We start from the raw sequence: 27,232 nt of genomic DNA on the forward strand, positions 1-27,232 counted from the left end.
GTGTTTAATGACTGGGAACGCTGGCATGTGGAAAGTTTCTGAGGTACAGGAAGAGAATAGTATTTCAAAAGGACAGCATCTGCAAGTGTCCAGAGTTTTTGTTGTGGGCAAATCATGTTGCCTCAAGTGGGAAAGTACTGTATCTGGTACATTTTGCAACTTTTCCCTTTTTTGCAACACTTACACAGAACATTTTAATGTCTTTGGTTTCTTTTCTGCTTCTCGAAAGGAACATTCCTGATGATTTTTCTCAGGTACGGGATTTATTATTATTACTATTACTTCTTTTTCCCCTCAGAAGAATGTTGTTGGAGAACATTGACATGCTTGTCCACCTGCCCACGTTCCGTAAATCTCTCAAAGCTGTAGATGTTACGAGGCCGCGGTGCGGGGAGAAGTCTCTGCAGGGCTGGCCGCGGGGCAGGAGTGGGGGCAGGAGCGAGGCGGGCCGGGGAGGGGCGGCGGAAGCACCGCCACATGCACGGCGGAGCTGGGCCGCCGTCGGGGTATTTAGCAGAGCGTTGGGCTCGGGTGCCGGTTGCAACCGTGGCTGGCAACAGCTTTTTTGGGCGCCATGAAGGGCGGTGGTATCGACAACCCAGCGTTCGACACACCCTCCTCCGACTTCGGCCAGCAGTACCACGCGGGCCCCGCCGGGGCAGGCGCCGGCGCCGCGGCCCCCGCCGGGCCCGGCCCTTACCCCGAGGAGGGGCCCTGCGGGTGGGGTCCCTGCGCCCCCAGAGCTCTGCAGTTCTGCAACAATGCCAAGGGGTACTTGGCTGCTTATAGCCTGTTGGCCGTCTTCCAAGGTAACCTGTCCCTGCTGCCCAGGGCACATGCTGTTCCCCTTCCCGGGGCTGGGGGAGCCGGGCGGGAGCCTGGGCTGGGGAGGGCGGCGAAGGACTGGTGATGTTTTGGGTGGTGGGTTCGTCTAGTGCTGTGGCTGAACAGTGACGGTAATGGTTTGACTAAGGGACGAAAGTATACCTTCTTCTGTGCCCAGGATGGGGACGTTCCACAGTATTCCTTGTTCTTCATTCCGTTTGTCCTTTTCCTCTTTTCGCACGTACTTTATTGACCACGAAGTCCAGGCTCTTTGCTTCACGCACTTGTCAGTGCTGCATCCCCACTGCCCACAGGGAAATAGCTCTTCATGTGCACACACAGGCAAAGGCTTAAAATCTAGGGATTAAAACACCAATATAAAATTGTAGCACCCCACTACTTTCTTACCTGCTTGCTAATTGAATTGAATCCTGGCCTGGTTGTGTAGGACTTTGGGTAAATTTGAAAACAGCAAAAAAATGTGATTTTGTTCTGTGAATCACAGTGCAGCCGTCTTCTTAAAACTTAACTAATGATTTAAGTTGACCTTGGGAGTAACCTGAAGTTTAGCTTGCCCTAAATTCCTGTTTTTCAGCTTCAGAGATTCTTGTCCATCGTTTTGTTTTCCTGTAATGATTGGTTAGGGCCTTAGCAAGCCTTAGACTTAGAAAGTAGAAATGCTCACTGAGGGGAAGAGAAGAATTACTGTAAAAAAAATTAGAAAATGAGATTTGTGGAACTTGGATGCATGTCTGCCAAAGGGAATGACTGGGTCTATATTCATAACCTTTCAACTTTATTTGACTAGCTAGGAAAGAAAAGGGTATTTCCTGGACAATTTGCTTTGAAGCTCCTTGTTGTTACTCATAAAGGGATTTCTACAGAGGCATGGAGGGGAATATTTGGATATTTGATGTTAGAGGAGAGAGCAGCCTGTACCAAAGAAATGCATTATTTGGATGTCTCCATTCCATGGGGAACCACACTGAGGCAGCTGGAATGGTGTGAGGAGAAGAGAATTGGAGACGCTGCTTAAAACCTAGAAGATTACAACGCTCCTTGTAATGCTTGGAGATTCTTTGCATGAAGTAGTGCCTTAGTATGTGTTTCTGAGAACTTTTTCTGGTTTAATCCCCTTCAGATTCTGATCTTGTCTTAGCATATAGGTTTCGTTTTAGAAAAGAAGTATTTAGAAAGTTTTGGGATAAGCCTGTTGTTTCTTGCTTGACTTTGGAAGGTCATGCTATGGCTGGTAGGGTCAGGAGATTATTCCTGTTGCAGTTGTCCTGCCAAATTTGTTTTCTCTATAAACACAAAGAGGTGGGGGGTGGGGTGTGTCTGTGGAAAAACTTTTTACATCATAGCTTTCAATAATAGCTGAGTAGTAAAATAGTAAAATACTTTCAGAATACACATATAAAATTTTTTGGGTGGCATAAGAATAGGGATGGGCAATTAAAAATGCCTTAATATGACACTGAAAAGATTGTTAAAACTAAATATAGTGTCTTGAATGTTTCTAATGTGTCTGAATTTCTTAAAATCAGTCCTTTGTTCTGATCTGATTGTTGAGCTGAATAACAAACTCAGCATACTTTAAAATCTTGGTTGTAGACTGGATAGGTTTTCAACTGTAAAAACAACTTGTATTATAAGAATCTCTGTCCCCTTAGGAGGTTATTTGTGTTGCTTGTGCCACTTGTCCAAATATTGCTTTGGTTATTTAATGTTATATGTACGCCAGGCACCTAATGAATGTAGTTCAGGTTTAAGGCCTTAAAGGATAGAAACTGAATAATTTTTGTTTTGGAAGCAGGTGTAGGCATGGCTATTACAGATCTTGTGACATTCCTTATGCGTTACCTGGATTTTCTGACAAGAATCTTTCCTTTGCTTGAAACATAAAGGAAACTGGGTGCTGAAGACTAGCTGCAATTCTTTTTGAGATGTGTAAAACTAGGTTCATCAGCAAGAAATTCAGGCTTGTGTGTGAAACTTTGTGAAAATATTCAGGTCTTGCAGCTTCAGAGTTTAGATAAAAGCACACAAAACACACCTAGGATTTTGAAGTTATGTGACCTAACACTGTACTCTAGTTTGGGTTTACTCTCCAAATTACAGAAACCATCACTGAGGAAGATAAGATGTATCTATTAAACTTGCCTAATGTGCCTCTAGAAAAGATTATTTCCTAATGCATTGAAGGTTAATGAAGTAATCCATAACACACTTTCGCTGAATGTAAGTTGTTGTCCTAGTCTTTCTAAATGAGAGAACATAGTGGATGATTATCTGTAGTGATCTGGTATGTTGTGAATCTAACTGAAAGCATGTATTTGTCAGCTTATTTTCTAGCTGCTCTCAAAAATAGATTGTTGTCATTAGCACCTGATATGCTGTATTGTAGCTTCTCAGAAGATTTCAGGTGGAACTTAACTCTAATTTCTGGCCATTTCTGTTTCAAGTACATGTGAAACTTGTATTTCCAGAGCACAAAACACTTGTTTGCCTAGAATTTTTTTACATGACTAATACCTGCTTTCTCTATGGCACTTAGAGTTGCCAAAATGTATGATTGCATCTAGTAATACATTAACTGGATATGCTGCAGTTCATAGCTGTAGTAGAAAACAAGGCAGAGATTATCTCACTATTTTGAGTACAAGAAGGACTGTTTATTTCTCATGTTGTTAATGATTTTTAGTAAATAAAAAAACAGAACCACAGTTTAAGACTGTCCAGTCTAATATATCTAAAATCTTTGTATATCAGTAAGATTTTATAGGCTGATTAGACCTGGTACTTTTACCAAGGCATTTTTAATTGTTACTTTTATGTGTTGTTAAAGCCACCATTCTTATGACAACTGCAAAACACGTGTTTTTTGTTGAATGGATGAAGAAAAAGAATACTCTTGTGTTTTGTGATAGCAAATAAAGTTGGTGTATAATTAATCTGGATTTTGTGTCAGTACACACTCTACCTAAATCCCTAACAGATGTGGCAGGACAACAAGGTTTTGGTTGGTAATTTCTATACTACAGTTTTAAGTGTTGGGATGTCCTTACAGAATTTGGTTTTCTGATCAAACTACTATCAGTCAGATTCTGTCTTTCTTGAAGAGACTTTAGTGATTAATCACTGGATGATGTAATTGGAGAAGTTATGCTGCCATTCATCACATCTGCGTTTTTACAGATGAAGTCTAATTATCCAGTATAATTAAATGGAAGGCTTTATGAGTTTTAGAATGTAAATTAAAGGTAGTAACTTAAAATACCTGTAAAAGACAATGCCTTCTAGCTCTGTAATCCACTTGCTGTGTAGCACACCTTCACTCAAGTGTTTTAAAGCCTTAGTAAGTGTTGAAGTTCTGGCAGGTGGGAAAAACTTGTTTGTTCATTCCTTCATGCTGGTATTGTTATTTGGTTAATGCTTCTTAAGAGGAAAATAAAGTTACTGAATGTATAACTAATGGCACTGGAAGGACACCTGTATAGTTGTGTCAATCCCAAATGAATTTAAGTGTGATGACTAAACTAACGGATGAAATTGTCAGCCTTAATAAAGAGGCCATAGTAGGGTATTGGAACTAAGATTGTGCGAAGAGTTGTTTCCATATAGAAAGCTGACGTTTGGCTATTAGAAAATGGCTGGTTTATTTGGAGTAATTTTTTAAATAAATTAAAGTGCTCTAATAAGATGTTGAAACTTAGGTCAAGTAGTTGTACTTATGGATGGTGCAAAGCTTGATGAAAACTAACTTAAACACATTTCTGTCACTAGTCTTGTACTCTTTTCTTAGATAGACAATAGAAAAGCATGCTTTAATTTTAAAGTAACTGAAGGGCCTGTGTCAGGGAAGATCCTCATCAGTCATCTGTAAGGTTACAGAACTCAAACATGTTTGTACTTCTGACTCTAAGACTTCACAACTATTTTTTCAGGTATCTCTTTTATTATAGGTACAGTTTAATTAGACTATAATAAAGTTATCTGACAGTGTTATAGTTACAACTGTTTATCTTGTAACTGAATCCTATTTTGGGATTGCTGAAACCAAACTTACCAAAGTTTAGCTACCTAGTCTTTTTCACAGAAACACAATGTGAAGCAGTGTAGAAGATTTAAGTTAGTCTACAAACAGTGCTCATGTAAAAATGGACATAGAGTGTTTAAGCATGCACTGGCAATTGTGTGCAAAAGCTGAATTGTACTTTTGGTTAATTTTTTTGCAGTTCATCTGTGCTTTGGTAGGGCAGCTTGTGCAGTGATTTCTTTCCAGGTTGTTTTGTAACTTCAGGGAAGTTACAGATTCAAGGGGCAAACCTTCTTTGATTAGTTGAAGTAAATCACCTCAGTTGCTCTGACACAGTTGCAAAGAATTATTGAATAGCTTTACACTTTTTTATATTATGGAGGATTCATGTTTGTTCACCTTCTTTTATCTTCCCTTTGTGGTGGCAGGGAAGTTGGGTGTCTGCAGTAAGTAGAAAACTATGTCCTGAACTTGCTTCAGCCATAGCATGTATTCTAATGCAAGTTATAACTTTGACTAAAATACCTTTAATTTTTAAAGTGTCTTGTGACACCGTAAAGCATTCTGTTTGAAAGCTGTGCTTCAGACAAATACATAGGTCCTGTACAATTTGACTGGCTAATCTGGCGCTTTATTACCTACTATGTACCTGTATTTTGTAGCTAGTAAATACCTTATAAAGCAGCCTTGTATAAATATATATAAAGTTAGCTCTGCAACTCTGTTGAGTTAAAGTATCTTTGACTAATTATCTCCTTTTTTTATTTTTGTAGGTATTGTGGTAAATGGCCTGATTAACATTAGTATTTCAACAATTGAGAAGCGTTATGAGTTGAACAGTTCCCTCACTGGTTTAATCTCTGCAAGCTATGATATTGCTTTTTGTTTACTGTCACTGTTTGTATCTTACTTGGGAGAAAGAGGGCACAAACCACGATGGCTTGCTTTCTCAGCATTTATGTTAGGACTGGGCTCACTTGTATTTTCCTTACCACACTTCAGCAGTGGAAAATACCAGTATGGAAGTAAAATTGAAGGTAAGCTTACAGTTGTTTTGAAAGTTAAACTAAAAAATTTAAATCTTTGCATTAACTTGGTGCAACTCCTTATTTTCAACTCCTTACAACATAGTTAATCTCTCTCAATGTCCTAAAACAGGGTGCTATCTGTAACTGAAAATTGATTCTTTGAAATATGGAAGTTCAAGAGCTGCCTCTCTGCACAGTGAACTTTATTTTTCCAGAAGGAATATGAGTGTCAATATCGGTTCTTGCTATTAAGCAACATTTGAATAAAATGCTTTTTTTTCTTGCCTTGATGAATGCAATTAAAATTCACTAAAGAAAAAAATTATGTGGCATCTCTTAGGAGATGGAATCAAGCTAGGTTAGCAAGGTAGGGGAAATGTTAAAGCTGTTAATCTTGCCATCTTACCTGAAGGTGACTAGTGCTTGCATTTCTTTGTGGTTTTGGACTGTTAAAGGCATGTTCATTAATTCATTAACAAGTTTTTCTAAGTTCTTTTAAAAGATGTTGATTTTAACTTAAGGATTTACTTGAAATAGAGAGGGAACAAGCAGTACTGAACTGTTCTGAACAAAGCAGTACTTAAGTCATTGGTGTAGCTATCCCTCAGTTCTTAAACTTTGTTCACAAAACAAGACTTAGCACAGTGTGATTAATGCCAACTATTTGTATTTCAATTTAGTGGCACACCTATAATACAGAAATGTTCAGATATGTTTAAAGCAGGATGACTTAATCTTTTAGGATTGTCTTGTTATTGCAGTCTTTAATCAAAATAATGCCTTCAATGACTAAATATATTAGAGTGCTCACTAAAAAAAAAATCAGTAGCTATGAAGAAACATGATGAAAGGTTGTTGATCCTCAAATTGATATCTTCAGTAGTAATCAGTTGTAATTTTGTCCCCTTCTATGAGCTGTCTACTTGTTAGTCTAAAAGGGTGGGCAAGCTATTTTTTCCTATCTAATTAATGAGGATCTGAAATGGAAGTTAACTGAACAAGGTCAGAAGAAAACATCTTTACTGTTTTGGGGGCTATGAGCAGATAATCACTTGTTAGCTCTTGGGAGAAGGACAAAAGGGTCCTGGCTCTGTTACAGTCCGATTTTCCTGTAATTCTGGTTTCAGTATTCACCTTTCTACTGCACTTTGATGAAGGGGAAGCTAAATTTAATACGTAATACATAAAAGTTTGATTTTTTTTTTCATTTGGAACAAGATACTGACAGTGTGAGAGAGTACATTACCAGTTATTCCAACTGATTTTCCCCCTTTCAAACAATTGTAGTTGAAATTCCAAGGAGCATGTTACTGTTTTATCCAACATCCATCATTGAAGATGGCTGTATATATTGATAGCTTTATTAGGTACATGTTCCCCATGGAGTTTTGAAACCTAAAAGGAGTGGGGAATTTTTGAATTGGCATGTGTTTCTTCACCATAGCACTGTCAGGTGACAGCTTGCCTGCTGTTTGGACTGTTGTAATGCAGGTGCCTATGCTGTGCTGGTGGTGAACACATTCCAGATCTTAAGCTGACTTAAACAAAACACTATCAAAAATAAATGAATGAGAGTGCAGGGAATGTCAGCACTGGGGCAGTCAAAATAAATCTTCAGGTGCAGTGCAACAGCATCTCTTAACTGTCAAGTAAACCACAGCACAGGTTTATGTGTTGTCTGGTTTAACTAGTTCTGAGGTTGATGAAACATTTTAGCTATACAATTAGTTGCAGGATTTAATAGCACCACACCCCAAAAGTGTTCCTTTTAGTTATTTGTTCAAGTTGCTTATAGAGATCCTAATTTTTTTTTTAAATTAAGCTTGTATTTTATGCTTGTATTAAAATCCACCACTGAATTTTTTCTGAACAGGCCTTATAAGGCCAATTTATTTATCATAATACTACTTCCTAGAAATAGTCTAATCCATTTCATTTTGAAAGATCTGCTAATCAATTGTCTGCCTATTATTGTTTGTTTCTTTGGAATTGTGTTTTTTTGGAGGGAGGGGGTGGAGCGGCTGAGTTGGTTTTTTTTGGTTTGTTGGGGTTTTGCGTTTTTTTTAAGACACTGTAAAATGTGTTTTCTATTTTCCAGAAAGGTTTTAGACTCAAATTTGTAATCCAGGTACAACCAGCTGTTTGTTCTGGTAAATTTCCAGGTTGCATGGGCTGCTGGTGCCTCAGCTGGCTGTGGTATGTGCAGTCAAGGGCTCCCCCTGCTGCCTTAACAGAATCAATTTAATTTGATTAATTAGCACGGAGGACTGTGAGAACCACAAATATTATAAGCAGTGTACCTTTAAACTTCAGTCTCGGATTTTATTTTAAAAATTAAACATGTTTCAGTATGTCTGTGGCAGCAAATGAGAATCCTAGTTTCTCACTTGACACAAGGAAAATAACTTAATTGTGAAGACAGTCAAACATTGGGACAGCGTACTCGGGATACTTCCTAAGTTGAAAGGAAGGAAAACTTTAAAGACTCTTCCTTTTGATGTGAGGTTTTCTTATCCCACATGTTGGCCTGTTTCTGTGCAATGGCACTGTATCGCTTATGTCTGCTAGAGGAAGTAATGATTTAGATAAGTTTTCTTTAAATACCTGGTGCATGGCTAGCACTTTCTTAAGCTTTGTTTTGTGAGACCATAGTGTGGATTGATCTTGGCTCTTCTATGTGTAAGTAAAAAGTGTTCTCAGATGTAAAAGGATCTAAGAAAAATAAAGGCTGTAATAATTTTGTAGTGAAGTAGTGTGAATTAATCAGTCTACTTATCTGATCTGGATGACGTTTTCATATATTTGTTTAGTGGGACTCATTACTACCAAATGGATGGGTTTATCCTCCTTCTTAGGGTTTTATGCTCTTATGAGGAGAACCATGGAAATGTTTCTCCTACATCTTGTCTCTTGGTGTTCTGCTACCAAGAGTGCAATGATAGCAAGAGAAAGGAGAAGACAACACGGTACTACCTGTTTTCAGTTCCTCTTTTCTCTTCCCTCCTTGTAGTGCCAAATATTACACCAGCAGACACAGCCTTATGCTGCTGTACCACTGCTTTCTTTTTGTGTGTGTGCATAAATGCAGAGGTTTTACGTTAACTTCTCCTTTTAGAGGCATAGCAGTGTGTGTTCTGAGAGAGAGCGGTGTAGGTTTTTAAGGTTTTCATAGGTGAACACTTTAAAAAGACTGAATGTAAAGAAAGGATTATCTTTGCTAATGACTTCACTTTCTGTCAGGCAGATTTCCTCAGGTTGGGCAGGCTGCTCTGTCATCTAAGAGTGGGAGTTGTTAGTTCTCCTCAGAACTGTTATAAGGTGCAGGCACACAATGAAGTGTCTGTTACATGGGAGTACTCATAACCTTTGGAATGACCATTTGACAGGTGGTTGGTTGTTTGGTTTTTTTCATACAATAATTTCTGGTCAATAATACTTTCAGTAAGCCAAAGCATATTTATAGGGCCATTTGATTCCTGTTGCCAAAGCGTATTCATAAGGCTATTTCAATCCTGTTTCTTCATAGAGAGGAAAAAAAACCCAAGCCCTGCTAATAAATCTTTTGAGCGATATGATATCACAGAAGGCTTGGCACTGCAATATTGGATATATTAACAGGTGTGAAAATTAAAATAGGAGCCTGGCATAACAGCATTCATTGTAGTTTAGCTTTTAGTACAGATTATTCTTCAAGTTGGACTGTGAGTTTAGGTAACAGAGTTGTAAAGTCTTGCTGTCTCTGTTTTTCAGACACATGTCAAACTGCAGAAACCACCTTTGCTAATGCCACTTGCAGTGCCAGCACAAGCTCTCCACTTCGCAACTATCTGTACGTCTTCATCCTCGGACAGCTGCTGCTGGGAGTTGGAGGAACTCCTCTGTATACTTTGGGGACATCTTTTATTGATGAGAGTGTCCCAAAACATAAGTCTTCCCTTTACATAGGTAAATTTAAAACTGTTTATAGAACACTGTCTGCATAGATTATAGACTGCAATGCATTTTAAGTATTTTTATGAATTTGTCTAATTTAAAAATTTTGTGATTATTACTTATGTGCATGAAGTATTTCTGCATCAGTTACAATGCAATTTAGATACTAATCTGCTCTAAGTACCAAGTCTTATCAATTTTCATTTTGTAGAGCATGGTAAAGCTTCTTTGAGCACCCTTGTGTTACCTTTTCATGTCAGTAACTGAAAATTGTTAAATGGTTCATGTAGCTTGTCTGTAAATGACAGAATAAGTTGTTGCAAAAAACTTGCGCAGTATTTTTCAACACCTGTGACTAAAAAGTATCAGTCAGGTCAGTAGCTAGATCATATTATATCCTGTAATAATTTAATTTACTTACCTTCTCATAGTAGACTGTCCGCTCAGTGCATAAACACTGGTGTGTCTCATCTGATCAATCCTGTTCTCTAGCCACATACAAATTTGGCACTTGGCTGGAAGTACAGAGATTGCCTCACTGGGAGTGTTTAAAAGCTAAGGAGTACTAATACTTAGCAAAGGTTTTTAATCTTTTTCAGTCACCATTCTCTAGGTTATATGCCATTTTTTTGCCAAGTTCATTGCAGTCTAAGTGTGTTTTCTATGGGTATGAAGATATTTATTTCCCCTACCTCATATGTAAGCTGGTTCAAAACATATTATCTATACTTCTTACTTGCAGGAGGAAGTCAAAACATCTCAGGTTCCAGGATTATATTCAGACTAGAACAATATTTTAAAGGGCAGAATTGAAATAATTATCTGTTTGCATGCAAATTTTTCACAGTTTTCTGAGGCAAGTTACTTCATTTGATGCCAACAAACAGGATAGGTGCCTATGACAACTCTGAGATGAAAAAGACAAGTTTTGTTTTTGCTGTTTCTTTATTTTGAGAGGGATGATACTGCATTTTTTCTTCCTCCCCTGAATCCAGTGAAATAAATAGAGCAGAATTAGGGTTGTCTGCATAAATGGGGAAACAAGAAGTGACATGAAAACTCAGGAGAACGGTGTCAGTGTTTATACTTTTAGAAAAAGATCAATACAAAAAACTAATTCATGCACAGTCTTCAGGCAACTGAGTTGACTTCAGAAGAGCAGTGTATTCTGCCTAATATAACAAAACTGGAATGCAAGTGAGTGCGTAGGTAACTAACTATTTTCTTTGCTTCATGCAATGTGTTAAGTATTTAAGTATATTGTGTTGCTTTACCTTTTACAAGAAGGCTTATGCAGTGCAGAAAAAATAACAAAGCCCAAAAAAAAAACAACCCACAAAACAAAACCAAAATAGTCCTAGAACCTACCCCTAAAATGGTCCGTAAATAGCTGCCAGCACCTTTTGCTGTAAGCCTGCAACTTACAAGTTGGTATTTTCTTTATCCTCTATATTGGGTGCATGTTCATGAGGACTAGTACATCTACAACTAAAGCTAAACAATTCCAAATGTATTTAAATTGAGTGTGTGGGAGAAAATAGGCACTTTCTAAGCTCTGTTTGAAGTTCTATAGGATGAATATGAACTTAACTTAGAAAGTTCCTGTGACCATGTCACTGTTTCTGAAATATAGGAAAACCTGGGACATATCTACTCAGTATTTAATTTTACTTACCTGACTGTCACATTCTGCATTGCTTTGTCCTCTTGCACCCCTGTCACCCTCCTGGCTCCCCCATCATTTCCTCTTACTAACTAGAGGAAAATTAAGTACTTGTGATCCATGCACTTCAGAAACAAATGAGAAATCCAGATTATTCAACCTGGGGAAATGGTAGGAATGCATGTTTACTAATTAAAGATGAATCTAGTTGCTATTAATTGGAAACCTTAATTTGCAGAGACAGTGTTCCTGCTGTCAGTGAGTGCTAAACTGCCTGCCAGAAATGTGTCTGATAGGCCAGGAATGCTATTGTGACATCAAAAAAGTCTTATACTCTTTTGTAGGGTATGGTTACACCTGCAACTTTGCAGGTTAGTGATTTCTTTTTTAGGGGGAGGGGGTTAGGGTGTTTGTTTTTGTTGCTTGAGTTTTTTTCTTTAAAACTGCCAGGAGCTGTTAAGAGCCTTGGCTTTGTATTTTAAGGCAGATATTACTCCAGTCACACACTTTGATGTAACTATCTTCTTGTTTTAGAAAACCTAGAAAACAACTTAAGATTGAAAAATAGAAATAAGACAGCTCTTAAAGATTGTGGTTAATACAGTTAACAACCAATGTTCATAATTTCACTATTTTTTTCACTAGTTATTTTTTAAATGTAGGCACAAAGTGGGGAAAAAAGCAATCTAATAATGCTTAAAGGTGCAATCAGCCTTTTGCTGAACCTGAAGCTTCTGAGAGCTGCAAATTTCTTTGTTGAGGCTTAATTATAGATTTTGTCTTCCAGGTGCTACAACTGTAGTGACAGTAAAAGAACAGGTTGACTTACAGAAACCCTTTGGTCTGAAGTTGACTTAAAAATGTTATTAAAAGAGAGCTTAAAAAAATAAAGAAGTTATCATGAACTTGATGTATTTTCACTTCTAGGAGTTGGCTATGCCATGTCTCTGCTGGGTCCTGCTATTGGCTATGTCTTAGGAGGGCAGCTGCTTCAAGTTTATATTGATATCCAGATCCCAAAAAGGCAAGATACAACTCAGTTTATTGCTTCCTATTTTCTTTTTCTAATATTTTTTACTAAAATATTCAGCTTTTCTCCCTGTGAGGAGAAAATTTTTCAGAAAATACTGTGTTTTCAAAAGCTTCATTAACTTGAAACAAGTTGCACTTGAAAAGGCTTCATGTTAGTGAGTTACTTCCTAGAGTGAGTAGTGACTCCATTGTGTGTGGAAATTTCTCTGTAGTGCAAATAGTTCTAGCATTTAAATATTCGCTATTCTAAACCTCAGTAGCAAAAAATGGTTTTCCTTTTGCTTAGTTGTATATTCGGGGTTAAACCTCCATCTACTGATGTCTTGTGGAACTGTTTCCTTGAGCTGGAGTATTAGGATTAGAATTCTTAACTCCTAGAGAAGAGCTTGCTAGAAAATCTTTGTGTTGAATAATAGTCCATTTTTTAAAAAAGTGTTATAAATTGTACTAATAGTTAAACCAGCAGCTTCATTTGCACTTTTGTTTCCTGTGTTTTAGAGCCTTCAGATTGATGCAATGGCATTCTGAACTTCTGAATTGGTTTTGGTATAACTCATTGATTGAGGAATCTTTCTAAATCCAGCATTCCCAGTACCTTCATAATGCCTCAGAATCTTGAAATCCGGGCCATAGAATAGTCTTTAAATTGGAATGACATTAACTAATGAGTTGAAGGCTACATTTGGTAGAATTCAGTATTTTTATAATTGCCCAGTGAAGATGGTTTACACAAGCAAGCAATAAATTTAATACATATAAAACTAAGGAAAATAGCAATATTAAAAGGCTTTATTTTAAAATGTATTAAAAGGAAATATTCCAACTCACTAAAATGTGAAATTCAGAAAGGTAAACCTGCTTTTTCTGAATTACTTTTCCAGTACAAAGATGGATCAAGATGACCCACGTTGGCTTGGAGCATGGTGGATAGGATTTCTTGCATGCTTTTTTGCAGTTTGGCTTCTTATAATACCGTTTTCATGCTTTCCAAAGCACCTACCAGGTAAAGATTTAGCAATGCTTGGCTACTTTGAAAGAGACATTTGTTCATATTTTTGGGTTATAGAGTACTGAACCGAATGTTTCCTGTTTGATTTTGTTTCTCAGTTAACTGTCTTTGACTAAAATCTGAGGACAAGTTTGTTTGTTTGTTTGTTTGTTTTGTTTCCCCCTCCAATATGCAGCCTTTAAAACAAGGAATCAGCTAGAGGGAGGATCTCATGTATGGTGGTCTTGTCCATGGCCAGGGGGTTGGGAATAGATGATCTTCAAGGTCCCCTTTCAACTCAAATCAGCCCATGATTCTGTGATTCTCTGTAATGATGGACTGGACTGGAAACAAATACCTAAGTGTGGAGACTTGTGGTCAAAGTTTGAAAGGTGCTTGTAGCTAAGCAGCCAAGACTGTATTTAAAGCTTCTGTGTTACCCAGCAAGAACAGTGTAGAAATTCCATGAGCATCCAAAGGGACTTACTGTGGTAATATTGAAGGAGAAAAATGATGGAGGAGAAAAAGAAAAAATAAAGTAGGAAATGGAGAATGTGAGGATGTTTTTTAAAAAAAAGGGGCTTCAGCATACTCTGAAGTTTTTAGGATGTCCCTGATAATATCTTCTTGCAGCCAAGACCTTCCAATGTCCAATGAAAGTACAATGCTTTCAACAAACACCTTTGTTCAACAATACAGTATTGATCTCTTTAAAAATCTGTGCCAATAAAACAGGCAAGAAGACCTGTAATATCTGAAAGCACTTTCCCAACTAAAGGAAACAAAAGTTTTTGTGGTTCACATTGTCTAAGAGTGCAGGTATTCAGTGTTTTCATTGTTGATAAATATGACCATTTGTAGGTACTGCAAAAATTCAGGCTGAAAAAATCCCTGAAACTCATGATGATGGAGGTCAAGTACTGGTTCAGACCAATGATATTGGACAAAGTTTTAAAGACTTTCCTATGGCTCTCCTGGTAAGAAAAAATTCAAATTTGCTAAAACTGAATATATTCTGAGAAATGAAATTATTTTCCAGATGTTAGAGGCCTATAGAAATGGCTTTTTGTGTTGTGAAAGGGAAAACTTCAATATTACTGATAACTTAATGCACATTCATTTTGTTGATGCCTGAGATTGTTAGAAAGGCATATTACTGAAGTTCCATTTCAGAGGATCTCCTTTTAAAATATAATGACTTTAGTTGGTACCAAAATCAAATAATTTCCAGAGTGTTATGATAATTTCTCCCCATAGATACTCTTGAGGAATCCAGTGCTCATGAGTCTAATAGTAGCCAGCTCCTCAGAAGCTTTGGTTGCCACTGGATTTGCCACATTTCTACCTAAGTTTATAGAAAATCAGTTTGGAAAGTCATCAAGTTTTTCAGCAACTCTTGGAGGTAATATGGCTTTTTAATTTTAAATCTTATATATATATTGTGTTGAACACTTCATTAACATTAGAGGTGGAAGATTATATGGGTATCTTTTTTGTTTGAGATGTTTGTGAATGTACTTAGGTGGAATGCAGTAATCAGAGCAGTATTTTTGTTATTCTTGCCTGCCCTTAAATACTCTAGTACTACTTAAGTACTCTACATATTCAGAGTAGACTGAGGATTTTGAATGCTGCTGAAACTTTTAGTTTATCTAGTAGTTTATTCCTTTTAGTAAACTTTTAGTTTACTAGTAGTTTATTCCTTTCTTATTCTTGGTGAAAAACATTTAATTTTCCTTTATTTGAAATTGCCTGAAGGAGCAGTAGTATCTTAGTCCCTACTAAAACAATCAAGATGAAGGGCAACTAGGGAAAAAAAGCAGTGCTTATCACAAATTAGAAGTTGATTTTGCCTTTCTCTTCTTTAATTCCACACTGACATTACAATGAGTTTGCAATAAAATGACTGATCAGGATATGTAGTAAGTCTGTGATATAACTGGCTCTGCTGTAGTTGGGTTACTGTCACCTGTTTTTATCTGATATGCAGAAGTAATATGTAGAACAGAAGAGAGCTTCTATGAAAAACTGAGTATTGGAGGAACAGAAAACATCAGACGGAAGAGCTGTGCTCAGTAGACTCACGTTATTGACATAATTAATTCTGAAGAATAGCAACCAGATCAAGTCAGAAATGTCCATAATGCAAACAGATGCTTGCAATATGCAGATTTAATATTCATAGAAAGTGTCTTGCTAAGCTGTAGAGTGCTGCACTATAACTGTGGTAGTTGAGCTGTTCTTTTTCCAACAGAAATGTGTTTGGGAAAGACTTCCTAAATTACTTCTTTGGGCAATATTAGATAGTATCATTGCATCAAAACAAATCTGTAATTTTACATAAAAACACATTGGAATATATGCCCAGTTGTTAACCAAAGACTAGGAGTGAAGTGAAAAGCTGAGTGTTGCATTTTTTGTCCATAGACCTTGACTGAATGTCTTTGAGTTGAAAATATTGAGAGTGCCTATTAAATGTACAGCTTTAAAGAAATGCCTACAGTAATGTTGAAAGCTGGCTGTACCTGAACTGAACTAATTAGTCTAAGCATTACCAATGGTTGTGGAAACTATTTAAACTGTCATTGACTGTGGTTTGTGGAATTCCCAGGTCTGTGGCCTGGGCAGTTTTGTCACTGTACCTGAACTGTTTGTAAAGTTAGCTGTCTCAGGTTGGTGTAAGTTATACTGAGTTCTGTGTTGTATTATACATTAGCCATATAAAAATGCTCAGTTATTTATCTGGAGTGCAAAGAGGATAAATCATGGTAGACTATATAGACTATGACAGCAAATCTGACCCACTGATCTAGACTTCTTTAAATCTTTCAGTAGATGTCTTCTTGCATCTTGTGTTTCTTGTATAACAGAGTTTATGTTCTTTTATTAACAAGTTCATAACAGAGGTATAAGAAAGAACATGGACATGTCAAAAAACCACTGAAAGAATGAAACAGGATTTTCTGTTTTCGTGGAGACACCTACTGGTGTTCAGACATTCCCACCCCATAATGCTCCTAAGTCATCTAGTTTGGCTGTATTGAAGTTGGGTTTTGGACAACTATAAATTATACTTTCCAGTTAAAGCTCTGGAAAGGCTAAAGGTGATGTAACAGTACAATAAATTGCTCATGTAGTTAGATTCTGGTAGTATGGTTTGAAAGCAATATCGCATGGACTGCTTTTTGCAGGTAACTGTTTTGATGTTTGTTTTTCTTAGCATAAAATTGCGTCACAGTTAAGTCTTGCACTTTTATGTAACTGCTCCTTGTCTTGTTTTCCTCTAGGACTTGTACTAATTCCAGGAGCAGCACTAGGCCAAGTCATAAGTGGTGTCTTGGTTTCCAAGCGCAAAATGGATTTGAAAAGCATAATCAAGTTCATGATAGTCACCTGTACAGTGGCCTTAATATTAAACACAGTGTTCTTATTTGCTAAATGTGGGAATGAGCCTTTTGCAGGTGTCTCTGAAACATATAATGGGTAAATATATTTTAATGCACTCTTGGCTTTCATATTAATATTTATTCAATTGCCATAGTTTCAAATAGTACACACCAGCAGTATTTAAAAGCAGAAGGAGGGCAACTAGCTATTCCAGAAGTCTGCTCTCAAGTGGTCAGTTATCCCATTATAAATTAACAGAGGCAACAGCAGCTGTTTGAAGGTCTGTCAAAGAGCTAGATGGGGCTGTGCAAGATAATTCAAGTAGTCTGGTACTTAGGAACTGATACATGCCATCTAAAAAAATCATAGGTGTCAGTTGTATGCTGTGTAAGTTGACAAATAACTTACCAATACCTATTTATTGTTTTCCCAAATCCCCCATTTTACGCAAAGGCTAGATACTGCTATCTTGTATCAAAGCATAATCTCATAGTTCTTCTCCAGTGCATAAAGAGACGCTTGAAGCTAAATGAGATGGGGAAGAGGAGTGGTGCAATTTGCTGACACATTAGCATGATATGTACCATGAAAACAGAGGAAATGGGTTGGGGAGGAAATTTTTTAGCCTCAAATGCCCATGCAAGTTGGTGGAAAGTAGAAATTTACTGGTATACAAAAGTATGCAAAATGAATCAACAAAGTTCCATACACTGGTGGCTGAAAGAAAATAAAAAACCTTGAAGCCCAAAAAGGCCCAAGTTATGACTCATTCTGATTTCATCTTTACAACTTGTTATATAAATTGACAGCATATTTAAAGGCCAGTGTTGAAATTGGATGACTAAAATATGGCTTTGCGACAGATGACTTAGACAGCTCAGAACTGTGAATCATAATCCAGATTTTGGCTACAGCAAGGTTATGGTTACATATTTAGCGAAAGAATCTGTAGTCATCAATAAAATGCTGAAGATACAGTATAGAAAATGGTATATGAAATTACCTGTATTTTTATATCAGGTCCTATAGTAACAGGCAGCAGACAAAAGTTACAGCTGAACTGATTTTCATCCTAAGTTAAATACCACTAGCTTGTATTTTACAGTTTTGTGTAACTTTATCAGTTATGTAGCTTAACTATTGCTAAAGGCTACTTAGCTACAGCAAGTTAACCAAGTTGGAAGTTAACCAGTCCTGAAATATATCTCTTCTCTTGGTATCCATTATAAGAAATGGCTCATTTCTACCTTATGCAGTATTACTGGTTGGCTTATACTTTACTGGATGTGCGCATCAGAATAGTTAGTGGCATTAATACAGTGCCAGTTCTTAAACTGTTTTCCATACAGAAATAAAATATGTTTTAAAAGCAGTAGCTGTTTTAAAGCAGAAATTTTAAAAAATAATAAATGTGTAAACTTGTGCAAGAGCAGCCAAGTTCTTTGCCTTCATGCTACTGAACAAATGCTTCTGAATGAATAAGTTGTGAGACTACTCTGAGGGTTGACTTAGAATTTGATGTAGATTTTTGTCGAGAATTTAAAGAAATCCTTCATGGCAAGCATTATCTTCGTATTGAAAAATAGCTCAGAAAGGTGAGAGAAGCTTTTGCAGATTTTGTCTCAGAATTATGAGTACAGGATCACTTGTTTGTGTTAATGAAAACAGCATCTTACTTTAAGTAACACTATTTATTACTAAATAGGCTATCAGCAGAACTAACATAATTTTGTCCAACAGGCACTTCAGAGAATTGCTTTTGCCAAATTCTATTGCCCAGTGCTTCCCTTAAAACTTGAAAGAACAGAAATGCAGTGACTATTTCTGTTCTGTTCTGTACTTTATTTCCACGTGTCTCTGGGTCTCTTGATTAAAAACTCCTATAGAGTTTTTTAATGAGCAATTGATAGTCTCATCAGCTAGATTTTTTAGAAAAACCAGGAGTATCTTTTTTGTTTTATTTTTCTCTGACTGGGTATAACTAAGTGTTCATTCCCTCTTTGGAGGTCAGGGAAAGAGACACTGCACATGTAAACAGGACAAATGCTACCAAATTGATTAAATATTTCTAGGCTTTGCATGCCTCTCAGGCTAGGAAGGCACTGAATGTACAAATCTGATTAGTGAATTTGCTTATGGTGCAAAGTAGTTCATTCTTTGTACTTAGAAGAATTGAAGTTAGTTTGCTTAGGCTTAAAGCACAAATTAATTTAGTGGAGTTCTTCTGAATTACAGCAAAATGGATTTTATATGTAGTTATGATGTCCCTTATATTCCATTTGAAGTCTGACTGTATGTAAGTTAATTCCTACATAAACTATTTCTTGTATTACTATTTTTTTGTAATCTCAAATTCTCACAAATAAGCATACCTTTAGATAATTGATGTGGAACTTTAATTTTACAGTACAATATTTAAACTCCAGTGGCAGTGTCAGAACTTGGATTTAGCTGACTGAACTTTTAAGCTGTGAAAATTCTTTACTTATTAATGAACTACAATTTGAAAATCAAAGGATGTTTTTATTCTCTCTGGTTATGCCTTAGGACAGTCCTCACACAAACCAATGTGATCTTTCATGCTAATAGTACAGTGGGACTACTTCAAATAAAACCGTATGATTACCTGTATTAGAAGTAAATTGAAAGTAAATATAGTGTGCAAGAGTTAAAGTAAACTCTGTTATTAGTTATTCCTTAAACAGCCAGAGGAAATCTTTAAGGTCCTTCAGGGTGTCATTGCACTCTGCATTTAACGTGTACAGTTGTCTTTGTGCTCATACAATTTAGATGTCTCCATGGCAGTGTTAGAAATAGTAAAAATAAGGTGGCTTTGCAACTGGACTCAAATCAAAAAAGGGGAAGAATGTTGGAGTATTATGAGTAGAATAAAAAACTCCAAATACTGGTTTTAATCTTGTATTTTTTTCTTGAAATTATAAATGGAAGAAATTCAAATACCTAAGTGGGAGGGGGAGGATGATATAAGAGTTGGGCTGAGATGCAGTATTTTGTAATCTCTTTTTTTAAGTGGAAATGGGAGGAATAATCTTTGGGTAGAATAAAAGCATAAAAACCCTAGGTGTATAATAAATGGAAAATCCAGAGCTCTAACTACTATGCTTATTTTTAAACAACTAAGTGCATAAGTAACATGAATAGAGTATTTTAAAATTTATTATGCTATAAATATTGCTTTACTTGTTTACATATCTTCTGTTTTCCAATTGCTTTTTTAAAAGCCTATTAACTTCTGCTTTTCAGAACAGGCACTCTGTATAACTTAACAGCACCATGCAATGCAAACTGCCGGTGTTTGCGCTCCGTATACTACCCAGTTTGTGGCAGTGATGAAGTCCAGTACTTTTCTCCCTGTTTTGCAGGTTGTGCCTCATATCTTGTAAACAACATGAAAAAGGTACTTTATGCAATGAAGATAGCTGATATGGTTTGTTCTGGTTTCCTGTAAAATGCACTGTATTTCAAGATGTCTTCCTCCAATACCAAATATAGGTTGTATTTAACAAAATCCAGCAATTACAATACACAGTTCATTTACGGTACCAGTGTGACTCCCACTGCTGATCTCAACATGTTCACTGCACAGTGCTGGGCCTCCCCAGTTATTGGGAAGGTATTCATGGGTTGAAGCCAGGTCAAGCCCATTACTCTCTGAAATGTTGCTGGTAGTTGTCTAGCTTTTTATACTGTGTGTTGGAGTGAGCTACACTTCCTTCCCTTCACCACCCCCCATGTTCATGCTGGTCTGGCTAACTTAGGAAAATGTTTCCACTCTTATTGAACTCAGAGAGAAGCATTTACATCTCTTTTGATTCACTGAAGTGGCACAGCTGTTTGTTTTCTATATAGCTTTTTTTGCAACATTTCTGGTCATTCACAGCCTGTGTTGTTCTGTGAGTTTTCTGGGCACAACAGTCTTTCCCACCTCTGGGCCTTCTTTTGTTTTAAGGGTTTACTGGTTAGCCACAGTGTTTCTCATTTGTGTGATGCCATTCTCCAAGTGTACATCTACCAGACTTCCTAATGCTGAAAATAAGTTAAATCTAAATGTACTTTAAATAGAATTGACAATTGGAAAAGTCAGCAATTGTCTTGAGGTTCTGAAGAACCTGGAGTTCTTATCTAGATCTTTAAGCAAAATGCAGTGTTTATTGTATACATATACATGACAACCTGCTTCCGTGAGTTTTGAAAACTTGAATCTCAGTAGCCCCTGATGCAGGAATGGTAAGCTGTGAAAGTGCCTAGGTTATTATCAAGCCTTCCTGGAACTGAGGGGCTTTCTGTGCTTATCTCTTCTAGTACAATAGACTCTTGAGAAGGGATGTGGGAGCAGTATAGAGAGATCCAAAAAGCAAGCTGACCCAGGAAAGGCCTTTATACTTTTATATTGGAAAATGAGAGAAGGTATTATCCATAAGAAAATGCAGGAGAGTAACTACTTCTTGCAGTCAAAATTTCACACTTTGTTGACATGTTATATTTTTCTTTGAAAACAAACTCTGGGAGTTTAGATAAAGAGCATATTCTATTTGTTCACCTGCATATAGAAGTGGTACTATATTGCTTCTATTCTTTCCTGTTAAAGTCTGAAGTGTAGTGCTTGCCTCTCTGCATATGGTTTGCCTCTAACCTCTGCAACTTTTTTATGAGTGTAGCTAAAAGCTTACAAAGCATACAAAATGGAGGCTGTCACTGTCTTTTTAGGTCAAAAATCCAAAAATACCTTTTGCTCAGGTGAGGTGGATCAGTCAAATTCTGGTGAGCCAGTTTTAAAAATTAATCTTATTTTCATGTGCTCATCAGGAAATTAACTGTTTCCCATATAGTAAAGTCAATGTTTATTCTTGTATTCTGTGATGCAAATGTAATGAAAATTTACCAAAAGGTGTAATTTTGTGACATTCTGGGAGCTAAATTTTGTCTTATAAATTATTCGTAGACATACCACAACTGTTCCTGTATTGGGAAATCAAAAAGAAGAAATGGTTCAGAAGACTTTCTCTATGAAGCTGTTCCTGGGAAATGCCCAACAAAATGCAAACTTTTACCTTTATTCCTGGTCTTCTTCTTTTTTACTGTTGTTTTTACATTTATGGCTACTACTCCAACAACCGTGGCCATTCTCAGGTACGTTTTTTGGTCTGCAAGAAAGGTGACATTGTTTTGAAAACTACTGTCAGTGAAATACTTAATTCTTTTGCTTTGCAATGCAGTATTTTAACAAGGTTATGTAGTAAGCAAGCAGTACTTTAAACAGAGCATAGTCATACCACTGTTCACTTTTGTTAGTAGATGAGTTTTGAAATTATTTTTAAAAAATCTCTGTAGCGTGAAGCTAAGTCCATTTTATGAATTTTGAGCACTCTTGACTGTTTTAGTTGAAGCAAAAAGGAATAAATGTGCTTTGTGCTTTGATCAAGAAAATATTTGTCTAGCCTATTGATAGTGTGGGCATTTCAAATTGTGTCAGGAAAAGGACAAAATAACAATTAGTCTTCTATTTTCTACCTTAGATTCCTGTCTCAATTCAGAGTTCTAGCTTGAAAAATTGTAGTCTGTCAAGAACTGTAGACTATTTCCCATGATACTGATTTTGTATGTATGGTGGTCACTAATATAAAATGTGATAGTGAGTTAACCAGAGGTTTTGCTGTCTTCCAAATTGCTGAAGCTTATATGCATGAAATATAGTTTTTGTTTGTTTTTATTTTTAAAATGTGCTTCTCATTCTGAATTCAGAGCTCTTTTGTGTTTGTTGAAGTCAAACTACAAGTTTGACTTGTAGTTCTAATACTTCCAGTTAAAAGATAACCATGATGCAATAGCATGTTGCTTTGTGAGGATGTGGCTAGATGCCCTTTGGCGAGAGGCTGAGGAAATCAGTAACATCCTACCAACAGTGCTTTGTAATAGCCTCGTGTCCAGGTTTGGTGTAAATCTGGAATTAACAGCTTGTCATTAGTGTGGAGGCAGAATAGCATAAAGTTCTGCATTATCTTCAAATTTGAGCTGACATAGTTTTATTTCAGTAATTCTAAGCAGTAACATTTGGATATTTGAATCCTTATATAATTCAGCTGAAATAGTGGAACAGTTTTTTATGAAAAAAAGGACTGTAAGTAGATTAATTTTCAAAGACTAATTTAAATAGCTAAAATGTCAGTAAATTTTACAGTATATTCCAATGTCTTTTCTGTAAGCCTTTTTTGTGCAATTTCAAACATAAATTCATATATTCATGACAGTGTTCTACTGCTAGAAAAAATCTACTGCATGATGTGGAACTCATTCTCCTTCTCTTAATTGCCTTTATAAATAATAGAATCCAACACTTACTTCTTTTTGTATAGTAGCTCTGGATTGCATCCTAACACTATTTTAATTTCCTTGGTTATTCTATGGAAAAAATGTTTATATCAGGACGCTGATAGCAAGCTTCCTTTTTATTTATACTATTTTGTTAAACTAGTTAAATCTAAAATTTCTTGATGGGCTACTGGTGTTTTTTCAGTCTTTTATCTAAACACCATTTTAAATAGTTGGGTTACTTGTTCTGCACACTGGATTTATAAACCCTTCAGCATTTAACAGGTTAAAAGAGTATATAGAGAAAGCATATTCACACAGCAGAGAAGTAGAAATTGTTTACTCTGTCTTAAACTGCAAATCTTGTTTTACAGATGTGTGCCAGATAAACAGCGTTCATTTGCTCTTGGAGTACAGTTACTGTTTCTGCGAATACTGGGTATGACATTCTTGTTGAAACATAATGCCTTTGAGTAATCTACTTATTTGACATTTTTTTCTCAACTTTAAAATAATGCCTTAAAAAACTTTCAGGGGCGCTTGAAGCAGTCTGTCATTGGCTTAGGGAATACACTTGTAAGGTTACATCTGGATTCAAATTCATTGTTAATAGAGCATGAATGCTCTCTTTAGCCTTTCTCACTCTTAAAAGCACAAGCCAAATAGAGGTAACTGCCATTCTGTCAGTAAAACACACCTGGTGCTATTTTCCCCAGAAGAAGGCCTATTCTGAAAACCGAGATAAGAAGAACTGATGTAATAGAAAACAGTTTCATGTAACATCTGAAATCCAGAAGTTTAAAAGAAAAATGAATATGTGGAGCCTTTCCTCTTCTTCTTCCTTTAAAATGTCTTTTACTAACTTCAGCATTTCTTAAGATAGATAATTGTACATAATTATTTACAGAGTATAATGTGGGAAGTATAATACTTTAATTCCATATCTAAGCATCTCCAGCATTTCAGTAGGACAGATGAATTTTTTTAAGTAAAACAAGGGTAAGCATATGTATTTTCTGGTCCACAAGCATTTGAATTTTCTCAGGCATAATGAAAATTCTTGTTTTAGTAGTAGACAGTTTAAGAATGGTATATTTAATTCAAGACTGGGACAAGACACAGTTGCTGATTGGACTTTCATGCCAATATTTAGTACTGTAGCCATTCCCTCTCCTTTCAGATTACATATCTAACACTCGCAGTAATGATTTCCGCCTTGCTGTATTCAAACTGTGATTAATATAAGTTATTCTGCTGATAAAGTGTAATAAAACAAACATCCCCACAGGCAGAAATAAGCTGGAAGTCTGTGATCAGTGTTGTATAAGGGTCCCTCTGATTGACTTAACTCAGAGTTCAGATATTTATGCTAGATCTCGAACTCCTGACTTCACTGTGGAGTGATAGAACTTTTTGCACTGCTTGTACTATGGCTGAAGAAGGCAGTACCAGAGTTACTTACCGGGACCTTTTTTTGCTGTAGGCTTTAAGAATTGCACAGGGATTTTAGGCTGAAGACCTAGTGAGGGACATAGCTACTTGGTTAGCTCTAGGAGAGTTTAGGCCTTGGGTAGTTGGGTAGACATGCAGTGATGTACCTGGTGTGTTTATTCTAAAATTGGCTGTACTTGGATGCAATACACTTGTGCATTATAACACACAAAAATCACATGGAGTTAATAAAATCTGTACAAGAATAATTTTAAACAGTGCTTTTTTTGGTGATTTTTTTACTGGAAGCTTTGCTACATATGAGGAATAGGGAGAAATGTGTAACTGAACATTTAACATAATTATATTTTAGTTCTCATAATTTGGAACAGGGTGGTGTGTATGGTCAGAAGAAAGGAACTTTTTTCCTTTCAGTTACATTCCTGATTTCTTGATTAGTTTTTTCACCATTGATTTTAATTATTTTTTTCCAGTTAATACAGAGGAAGTTAAGAATCTCAAGTCTTTGAATAAATTTCTTGCTTAACAAAGTGAGAGCTGTATAATGAATTAACTGTCTGCATCCTACCTGTTAACTGAGAGCATTGCTAGGTGCAGACTTACTATGTAATATGAAGCCTATGACTTTGATTAAAATTGTTACATTTAGTGTCTGGTTCTCCCATTTTATCTTCCCCACCAGCTTAGCATTTCACATGAAAACTAGTATGTCAAGTAACTCAAACATTCTAATGTGTTGCTGTGTTTTTTAGGTTCTATTCCTGGACCAATTTTGTTTGGTGCTGCTATAGACAACAGTTGTACTCTGTGGGATATTGATGAATGTGAAACTAAAGGAGCTTGCTGGGTATATGACAATGAAAGAATGGCTTATTTGCTCATGGGCATAAGTAAGTCTTTTATATTAAATACATATACTAGGTAATATATATACTGACCTTGTCCGCTAGGTGGGGATTATTTTGATATAAAACCTTACACTTTTTATTTTTGGCAGCAGTGTTTTTTAACTTACTTTCATAAATGATCAGCAAAATATTGCGGAAGGAGAAACACCACAGTAAGTAAACCCTAAACATTACTTTAAAAATTCCTTTAAAATTACACAAAATCGTTTTGGTCTTTGATCTTGCTTCATTGTCATACTTATTTACTAGATTTTTAAGGGACTGGCTCACACTTCAGTCTGTCTTCAGGGCAGTGAGCATGAACAGGAGTGTGAAGATGATGAGAGGGATGGAGCACCTCTCCTGTAAAGAAAAGGCTGAGAGAATTGGGTTGGTTCAGCCTGGGAAAGTGAAGTCTCCAAGCTGACCTTATTGAGGCCTTTCAGTATCTGAAGGGGAGCCTACAAGAAAGATAAATGGAGAAGGACTCTATAAGAGAGAATAGTGATGGAACAAGGGGTAGTGGACTGAAACTCAGAGGGTAGGTTTTGGTTAGATATTAGGAAGAAGCTGTTCACTGAGAGGGTGGCCAGGCATCGGAACAGGTTTCACAGACAAGTTATACATGCCCCATGCCTGGAAGTATTCAAGGTGTGGAGCCTTGAGCAATCTGATCTAGTGGAAGGTGTGCCTGCCCCCAGCACAAGAGTTGGACAGACTTTAGATTCCCTTCCAACTCAAATCATTCTGTGATTATCTGGGTTGCGTGTTGGCAGTTAAGGTCTGGGGAGCTTTCTTTCTCTTTTTGTATCTCAGTTCTTTTCTGTAACTTATAAAAAGTTCTTGAAAATATGTCTGAACACTTGTCCGAAAAAATCCTGACTTGTTTAACAATTTGTTCCCTTCAAACGTGTGGTATATATGCCAGTGGGAGAGAGGGTGTAGGCTAAGCTTGCATGAGATTAAGTGCTGATGTCCTGTCTTCTAGCAACTGTGATATTTACAGTGTGTGAGCTGAAGTACTGATGTCTAATCCTGAAACTGAAAAAGCAGCAGTCACAACTTGAGGATAAGGATCTCAAGGCGTATTTGTGATCAAATACAATCCCTCTGGTTTTGCCCTTCTCCTTGGCCTTCCAAGTTGTGCAAACACCTTTCTATAGCCTTCTAAGACATCTGACCAGAGAATACTTAAGACATATTCTATGTGGGAAGCTTTAGTTTCTGGAAAAGAGAATACTGATATAACAAATTGCAGTACTGAAACAAGAAGTAAGAAAGATTTGCACTTCAGGCTAGAATGGGGTGAAGAAATACAGGAGCAAAGCAAAAATTGGCAGGCAGGTGAGTGGTCTGAATTCAGCTGTATGACTGTCTTTATCTGCCCTTTGTCATTCACGTAGAGTACATTTAAATGAAGGCTGTGAATTTCAGTCTTACAGGATGTATGTAACTCACCATATGAAGCTTTATAAATGAGTGAAACATTGCCTCTGCTGCTGAAAGTGAGTGTGATAAAAACTCTCCTGTTCTTTGCATTCAGGTACTGCTTGCAAAATCATCACAATCATCTTTGTGATCATGGCAGTGTATTTCTACAAGCCTCCACCATTAACTAAAGCCCTGCAACAAAAGACTTCAGAAAAGATATCTGCTGTACACACATAA

At 36.7% G+C, this 27,232-nt stretch overlaps 1 protein-coding gene across 1 annotated transcript; it reads left to right on the forward strand.

The window, feature by feature from the left end:
• The first annotated feature begins 574 nt into the window (after positions 1–574).
• LOC131096055 (solute carrier organic anion transporter family member 4C1-like) lies at positions 575–27,232 on the forward strand. The gene is made up of 13 exons (XM_058044293.1): positions 575–809; positions 5,638–5,901; positions 9,643–9,837; positions 12,416–12,512; positions 13,402–13,523; positions 14,370–14,485; positions 14,766–14,910; positions 16,796–16,991; positions 20,160–20,313; positions 21,859–22,046; positions 23,600–23,664; positions 25,430–25,567; positions 27,108–27,232. The coding sequence occupies exons 1-13, from the start codon at positions 575–577 to the stop codon at positions 27,230–27,232; spliced, it is 2,040 nt and encodes a 679-aa protein (XP_057900276.1).

This window comes from Melospiza georgiana, chromosome Z (assembly GCF_028018845.1).
Source record: "Melospiza georgiana isolate bMelGeo1 chromosome Z, bMelGeo1.pri, whole genome shotgun sequence".
NCBI lineage: Eukaryota > Metazoa > Chordata > Aves > Passeriformes > Passerellidae > Melospiza > Melospiza georgiana.